This window comes from Phyllostomus discolor, chromosome 13, assembly GCF_004126475.2.
Source record: "Phyllostomus discolor isolate MPI-MPIP mPhyDis1 chromosome 13, mPhyDis1.pri.v3, whole genome shotgun sequence".
Classification (NCBI taxonomy): domain Eukaryota; kingdom Metazoa; phylum Chordata; class Mammalia; order Chiroptera; family Phyllostomidae; genus Phyllostomus; species Phyllostomus discolor.
The window spans coordinates 38,394,134-38,402,634 of record NC_040915.2 but is presented as its reverse complement, the minus strand read 5'-3'; the positions used below and the strand labels follow the sequence as shown (position 1 = coordinate 38,402,634).

The 8,501-nt window shown below is 58.3% G+C and overlaps 1 protein-coding gene across 1 annotated transcript in view; it reads left to right on the top strand.

Moving 5' to 3' along the window:
- The first annotated feature begins 3,410 nt into the window (after window positions 1-3,410).
- Window positions 3,411-8,501, top strand: part of LOC114509839 (Grid2 interacting protein) — a 29,872-nt gene continuing 24,781 nt past the window's right edge. Inside the window, exons 1-2 of the mRNA XM_028528390.2 lie at window positions 3,411-3,861; window positions 8,133-8,287. Of these exons, the coding sequence (XP_028384191.1) occupies window positions 3,448-3,861; window positions 8,133-8,287 (569 nt within the window). The 5' untranslated portion in view covers window positions 3,411-3,447. The remainder of the gene's footprint in view (window positions 3,862-8,132; window positions 8,288-8,501) is intronic.

Below are 8,501 nucleotides of genomic sequence, written 5' to 3'. Positions count from 1 at the left end.
ACCCCCCACATCCTAAGAAGAGCATTTAAAAATAAACCTTTCATTATGAAATAGTTTCAGATTTGCAGAGAAGTCATGGAGATGGTGCAGAGCCCCCATTTGCCCCACGCCTGGTGTCCCCTACTGCTGACGTCTTACATTGCTAGGGTACGTTTGTCACCACCAAGGAGCTAATATCGATCCATTATTATTGGCTAATTCAGATTTCCTCAGTGTGTTACCTAGCGTCCTTTCTCTGTCCGAGGACCCCACGCAGGACCCCACACTGCATTTGGCCATTAGGTCCACTTAGGCTCCCTTAACCTATGACAGCTTCTCCGACCTTCCTTGTTTTTGATGACCTTGACAGTCTGCAAGATGCAGGTGTTTTCACAACGCCCCTCAGTTTGGGCTTGCTCGGCGTTTTCCTCGGAGACGAGTCGTGGGTTGTCGGGAGGACAGAAGCAAAGTGCTATTCTCATCACGTCCAATCAAGGGTGCCTGCCGCCAACCTGGAGTAGCCCCGTTGATGTTGACCTTGATCACCCAACGGAGGTCCTGTTTGTCCGGTTTGTCCCTGTAAAGTTACTCTCCCCCCCACCTTCGTGCTGTCCCCTTTGGAAGGAGGTCATCATGTGCAATTCACACGTAAGGGCCGAGAGTGAGGCTCCACCTCCTGTAGTATGTAAATTTTTTGGAATTCTTCTGCAAGGAGATTTGTCTCTTTTCCTCATTCATTTAATAAATTGTCTGTTTATATCAGTATGGACTGGTGGGTATTGATTTTATACTTTGGGTTATAATCTGATACTATGGTATTTTGTTGATCTAGTTGTTGCAGCATTTTCAGGTGTCTTTGACACACACCCTTTGACAGTGTGTGTGTGTGTGTGTGTGTGTGTGTTGAGCACTTCCTCTCTGGCCCTACCAGAGGCTCCAGGCTCCTCCGGTACAGCTCCTGCTCATGCCCTAGAGTCAGCCCCTTCTCCGGCTTTCACCGAGGAAGGACGTGGAAATCAGGCTGTGGCAGCGCATGCGCTGTTCGCGGCTGCAGCGTCCTTAACTTCTGGGCCCTCACCGCCGACAGCGCGAGCAAACGCACGCTCAGATGCTCCCCCGCGTATGTGCGCATATCTGTAACTATTTCCGTACGTACCCCTCTGCGGCTGTCGCAAGCTAACCCAGCACCACGTGGGTCACGCCGGCTGCCCCGCCCCCACCGCGGCTTGTCTGCAACCTCGCGCTCCAACCCAGAGGAGCATGGCTCCGGTGCCCCCCTTGCTTCATTGTCCAATTCCAGCATGCACGTACCGAGTGATCTCAGAATGGTTAACCGTACCCCGTGGGAAACAACTTCACCAACTAGAGTGCAGCACCCTGCACAGTTCCTTTTGCCTTTAGCTTTGCAGACTCCATTTCCAAAATTACTGAGATCCTCCTCCTGTCTCCACCCAGATCTTTCTTTCTGGTCTGGCCATCCTCGTGTCCCCCAAGTGCAGCCTGGCCTGTGGGTCTCCAGTCTCAGTGCTCTCTGTGGTGGCCGAGTCCCCATGCCCTATGGGATCTCATCAGTCCCCTCTGCCATCCCTAGACCCGGTGACAACCCTCACCCCAGAACAACCCAGCCGAATCCTTCCATCCACTTGCCGAATACTGCGATCTCGCAGGTGGCCCCAGCCCAGGGCTCTGCTCCAGTCTGTCTCCATTCCCCACCCAGGACCACCCACCAGGGGCTGGCTGGCCACTCTGGGCCCTGGCCAAGCCATCCGGCCACCCTGCTGGTCTACCTGGTAAGTGGGGCCTTCTCAGATTACTCGGAGGATCACTTTGCCTTAGAAACTCCAGCTGTCGCCTCGGGCGCATCAGTAACCGAAGCCAAGGCCCCGAGCAGCAGAGGGCCAGCACAAGCAAGTGTCCCTGGCTGTCCCACAGGCACGGCGTTCTGCCACTGCAGCCACAGCGGCCACCAGGAAGGAAGGTGAGCAAACCTGGTGGGGGGTGGTGGCACTCCATATTCAGGGGTGGGGAGCCCCAAGGCAGCTCCCTCTCTCATGCGCTGAGATGGCCCATCAGCCCAGTCAGGAGCTTGGATTCCTGTTTCCAGGGAAGGGGAGAGGGGAAGAGAGTGGCCCAGATCAGGAGCTCTAGGTGGGCGGGAGAGGGCGTGGGCCCGTCTTCAGGGCTGGGGATGCACTGGACGGCTTGACATGGTTAAAGTTGGGGTGGGGGGTCTAGTGCCGAAGCCCCTTTTACTCATTGGCACCACAGGTCGGGGGTGGAGGTGCCCGGGGTTGCCAGCTCTGGCCTCTGACATGCAGCCTTGCAGCAGGTGTGTGGGTCAGGACAGGTGTGCATCTGGAGGCGGGGTGTTGGCCCTGGCCCCAAATTCAGAGTTTCCAACCAGCCCCTCCTGGATTGGGGAGGAGCTGACCATTTCTCTTGTGGTACGAGCTCCTCCAAGACAGGGGTTGCCCCCATGCCTCCTGGGTGCAGTGGACCTAGGGGTCTGGTGCTGCCAACAAGCACCAGAGGAAATGTCCATGAGGTGCCACGGCAGTACCACCGCCTGGCAGAGGAGGACAGAGCCTGTGGGGCGTGACAGCCTCCACCCCACCCAGTGTGAGGACCTCTCGCATTGTGCTCTCTGGTGGCCCAGTGACACCGGTTCTCGGGATGTCATTCAAGGGCATTTCCTTTTAGTCTGTGATGCTGTGGGACCCTGGGTCTCCTCCCTGCCCCCAACTCTGCAGCCTCCACGAAGTGTTTCCCTGGCAGCCTGGGAGACGGAACCAGAGGGAGGATGGCTCCCCCGGACAGGGGTCCCCTGGCATCTGAGGAGAGCTGAGTGCAGGGCCTCCGAAAGCCAGCCCTCAGAGGCCCTTTGCAGCCAGCATCAGGAAGCCCTCAGAACTAGGCCCTCTCCCCCAGGAAACAAGCCTGCCCACCGTGATGTCAGGGTCCTCCTGTGGGCTCCTGTAAGGAATCATGCTCTCAAAGGAACACACGCACGAACACAGACCCTGTCCCAACCACGACAGTCATCCTCAGGTCCCCAGGCTGTGCCTGCGCCTCTGCCTACCCCAATGGCCCACACAGTCAGCCTCTCTTGGAGGACAGAGGCACCTCCTGTCCCCGAGCCTGTCCTAGAGCCAGAAGCCCAGAGACCCCAACTCAGCCACACCGTGCTTCCCCAACAATGGAGAGTCTTACAATTCAAAGGGCAAATACCCCCAAAGTCAGTAGGAATGTGTGAACTAGTTACTGGGAAGTCCTTTCGTCACACGGAAGTTGGTGAATTTCAGGCACAGTTGGATCCAGCAGTTCAGACCCCAAGGCAGGAACTGATCTTCCGCTTGGAGGTAAAAAGGAGAGGTCCTGGACCTTTGAGCCGCCGCATGCAGAGCGCGGACAGGGTCACAAGGACACCCCTGTGCTGTCTCTCTCTCCAGACGCAAGGCCACTGCTGCCATGCCGACCACCAACCAGGGCTGGCCCGAGGACTTCGGCTTCCGTCTGGGCGGCTCCGGCCCCTGCTTCGTCCTGGAAGTGGCTGAAGGGAGCAGCGCGCACGCTGGGGGACTGCGGCCTGGAGACCAGATCCTGGAGGTGGAGGGGCTGGCCGTGGGCGGCCTGAGCCGCGAGCGCCTGGTGCGCCTGGCCCGGCACTGCCCGCGCGTGCCGCCCAGCCTCGGGGTGCTCCCGGGCCCTGACCACGGCGCCGGCGCCGGAGCCAGCTCCGCGCCACCGACCACATCCCTGCGACCTGCGCGCCCGGGCCGCGGCCTCTTGCTGGGCCGCGAGCTGCTGCGCCTGGGGGGTCGCAAGCGCCCCGACGCCGTGCACCGAGAACGCAGGCGCAAGGCCCAGGAGTTCAGCCGCAAGGTAGGGTGGGCGGGGCTTGGCTCGTGTGGGCGGGGCACGTCGGCGCTCTGCTGGCCCTTCTCCAAGGACCTGGAGTGGGTCTGGAGCTTGAGGCTCACACGACATGGGGATGGGGACTCTCCTAGGAACAGATTTACCACAAACGTAGTGACGCTCACGTTTCGAGGTGCTGTACACTGATATGTGGGCGTTGCTTTCCTTTTTCACCGAGGTATACAGTTGATACAGGTATGTAATAAAGTGTTTTATGTGTACAGCTCAATAAATTTTATGTGAGCACACCCTTGTAACCACCATGCCGATAAAAACATAGACTAAGAGAATGCACAGATAACAGAATGCAAGCTATAGAGTGATTTCTTCACCCCGAAGGTTCTCGCGCACCTCTTTCCTTGTCTCTCCGCCCTCCCTATCACGAGCCAGCCGCTCCTCTGGCTCGCATCATTACGCATGAGTTTGTGTCTGGGAACGCCATATAAACGGAGTCGTGCAATGCATGCTCTTTCGTGCTGGGCTTCTTGTGCTCGACATTACGTCTTCGACTTCCATCCACGTGTGTAGCAGTTAATCACTGTTTCTATTGCCCGTGTCAGTCCCCGTGGGCTGCTGTAACAAAACATCAGAGACTGGGTGGCTCATCAACACCAGGGACCTGTTTCTCACCTTTCTGGGAGACGGCGGACTGAGACCAGGGCGCCAGCATGGTGGAGTGAGTTCCGTCTTCTGGGTCTCAGGCTTTGGAGTGTGTCCTTCCACGACAGAAGGCGCTAGGGAGCTCCCTGGGCTGTCTTCAGAAGGGCACTGACCCCACTCGTGAAGGCCCCACCCTCAGCACCGAACCACTTCCCAAAGGCCCCCGCTTCCTAATACCATCTCATTGGACGTTAGGTTTTTGCGCAGGTGAATTTGGGGGTGGGGACACAAACATTCAGACAGTGGCAACTAGTAATGTCCGCTGTGATCGCAGTTGACTTTCTGCAGCGCCGAAGGCCGGTCCCGGACTCCATCTAATCCCCGGAAACTCAGAAAGGGGGCACAGTCGGAGCCCCCAGATGGGCAGGGTGTTCACGCAGACATGCCAGAAAGCAGGGCCTGGGCGGCCACCCGCAGAGCATGGAACCTGGCTGGATGCCCGGGCCAGCGGCGGTGCGCTTTCCGGCCAGGGGGCTCAGAAAGGGTGGATTCTGGTTCGAGCTCGCCGAGCACCCCCAAAGGCTGAGAACAAACCCCCCAACAAGGCTGCTTCAGGAAGACCGGGGCCACTGGTGGGGCGCCCCCCATTGGTTTTCGACGATTGGCTCCTGGATCCTCACCGGTGCTCTGCCTGCCCCAGTTTTTCCTCCTTGAAGACTCTGATATTAAACAGAAAATCCGTCTGCGTCCTGTGATGGTGTCTGCTGCTTCGATGTAGGTTGAGAGTGTCTGGATAATAGCTGACACCAAAACCGCACTGTGGCACAGGCCCCAGGGGGGAGGAACTATTTTTTCCTCCTCCTTACATAAAGCCTCTTTCCAGCCAGCCATGTTCTCCTTTGACTCGAGGCTGCCGCTGACTTTGATTTCAAAACCACCACCGTTTCCCAGCCTGGTGGGTGCACAGGGAGGGGCTGCGGGGTGGGGGGGCTGCAGCCTGCCCTGCTCACCTTGAGGGACACTGAGATTGGCCGGGGGACAGCAGGAAATGCCGTGTGAGAATGGCCGGCCACTCACAGCTCTTTGGTTCAGTGGCATGCACTTCCACCGGATGCCTTCCGTGGGCCAGGCTCTGTGCCCCGGGCTGGGGGGAGGGGGTGAGAACTCAGGTCTGGGTCTCGGACCATCGTAACTGGAGGAGGGGACAGAAGCCTCCTCAGACCTGTGGTGTGCATGTGCCAGGACTCAGGCATGCCAGAACGTGGCCTCTGACTGATGCCCTTGAACCCCCTGCCTCCATGGTTGTCGCCCCCTCTAGAAAGCCTTCCTTAATCCCCTTGTGCCACCAAATAGGAAGCAGCTGGATATGCAGCCCTGAGACCCAGGAGCAAGCTCTGGGCTGAAATCACGATGTGGGAGCTGCCAGTGGGGCGGACGCTGGCAGGGAGGGGATGCAGGTGGGACAGCACTGGGCCAAAACAGTACGAGGATGACCGGGGTGTGCAGAGAGGAGGACTTTATTAACAGTCCTTTATAGGTTTGGAGGGACCTGGACCTTTATATGAGCCAAAGGGAAGGAGGCGGCAGAGACGCTTAGGTCTGTGCCTTTAGCGGTTATCGATCTCGCACCACGACACAAACAAGACAGGCAGGGAGCCTGCACTGGTGCAGCTAACACTCGAGTGGGCAAAGAGACGAGGAGGGAGCGGACACATCACAAGACAAGCTATTGCAGGTCATGGCCAATAAAGAGAAGAAACAGACAGGGGGAGACAAGACAGTGACAGCGGCCCCTCGGACAGGGTGGTCAGGGAGGCCCCTGAAGAGTGCATTTCGGCTCTTCATCCGCTTGCGAGTGGAGGGCAGAGGGCGGAGGGGAAGGATGCCGAGTCTGATCCGAGTTCAGAGGTGGACGGAAGGTGAGTGAGGGCCAGACAGCCCTGGTCCTGGCTGAAGTTGCCCCCACGCGCCCCTGAGAGAGAGGCACCCGCTCACCTCCCAGCCTCCCGCCTCTGCTTCAGGGTCCGCTCAGGGTGTCCGGGTATATTTCCACTGCACGAACGCATGTGCAACTACATACCATGAAAAGGCAAGGCGGTGTGGTAACCTGCTTTTTTCACTGGCCTGCTTATCACGCTTTGGCGTGTCTATTACACCACTTTACGGAGACAGAATTCACTTACTGTACAACTGGCCCATCGAAACTGTATGAGCCCGTGGTTTTTAGTAGAGTCATGAGTTGGGCCACCATCACCGCCGACAATTTTAGAACGTTTTAATCATCCCAAAAAGAAACCCTGCACCCCCAACAGCAGCTTTCTCATGGCCAAATGGTACCACCTCGCACAAAATCTAAAACACCGTTGACTGCAAGATGCACCGCCGTTTTATTTTCTGCTGAGAAAGCAAATCCCTGCCAGTTAACCCATGACACACCCATCCTCACCCCTGTCTCGTAGCTTCATTTAGTGGTTACGGAAAGAGGACGTTCTGTCTTACTTGGACAGATGTCTTACCAGCGGTGCACAGAACTCAGTGGCTGTAACCATGGGAACACCTACGACCAAATTCACACGGGAACTGCGTGCAGGAGTGACAGTTCCCCGTAAGACATATCCTCACCTCCGAGATGTTAAGACGTGAAGAAATGCTCACTGTGGAACCACCATTGTCCAGAATTACAGAGCGTGCGGTGAACCCGGCTGCAGAGCAATGGAAGTCGACTCTGACCGCTGAGGCAGGAAAGCAACTGTGGGAGGGACAGTTCGCCGCATCAGCGCTGGACACCCAGGCTTAGCACCGAGAAAAGGTTGGCAACCCAGAGCGTGGCGGCCTTAAAGCATCCTTCAGGAAGAGTCTGCTCAGGGCGTCCTATGGGCTCTGCCACTGCCCTGAACAAGCTCTGCTGTCCCCACATTTCTGCCCCATTCCTTCGGGAGCCGAAGCCCTGGACAAGAACATCCTAATGGCCAAAGCCACAACGTAACTGCCAGGGTCTTGCCTTTCACCTAATTTGGGGTTTTCCTCCCTTTTTGGCTGAACAGCCAAGAAACGACACATATCTCCCCAATGGCTGTCTACATGCCCGTTTCCACCGGCCGCACAGATTCCTCCGAGTAGACGGGCATCAGCGGGTTTGTACGCGGAGACAAAGAAAACAAAAGTCCAGAGGCAGCACCGTGGAGTCACAATAGGCGTGCACTCCAGGGCTTGTAGGCGGAGCCAGAATGTTCTCCACCACATCGAGGCAAAACGGGTAGTGGAAGGGAGGAGAGTGGTGTAACAATAGTAACTAGCAATTACCAAGCGCGTGGCATCCGTGTGAGCCGTCGTATTGATTCCTTCGATCCTTACGGTATTCGGCAGAAGGGCTGTCTCTGGGCCCGAGCCTTGACCCCACGACCTTGGGCCGGTTTCCTGTGCCTGTAGCAGCCTCCGTTCCCTTGTATGCAACAAGGCCGGTCCTAGGCATGCCCGCGTGGAGGCTCCAGGTGGAGTGACGTGGGCCGAGAGCTCCCTGCCGGGCCCAGGCAGCACTCGGCTCCTCGAGCGGGCCGGTGGCCCTGCAGAGGCAGACTGAGGGAGGAAGGGAGGGGCGAGGGGCCCCCAGCGCTCATTCACAGGACCCTCCCTTGCAGGTGGACGACATCCTGGGGGACCAGCCGGCTGCCAAGGAGCAGGTGTCTGCCGCCCTGAAGCAGTTCGCGGCCGAGCAGCGGGTGGACGAGCTGGTGCGGGCACTGTCCCTGGCCCTGCCCCGAGAGGCCCGGGGGCCACTCCTGGACAGCCTCAGGTGCCTCCGTCTGGGGTGGGGCGGGCAGGCAGGGGGCGTAGCGCTCAGGGGTGCCCACAGTCCCCCCCCCCCGCCATCCCAGACACTGCTGCCGCTGCGTGGCCCACTCCGGAACTGGACCCCCAAGCCCCGCAGCCCCAGAACAAAGGTGGGCGGTGACCCAGAGAAGGGCACCTGTTGGCTTTGCCGGGGGTCGGGGCATCGCTTGGATTGA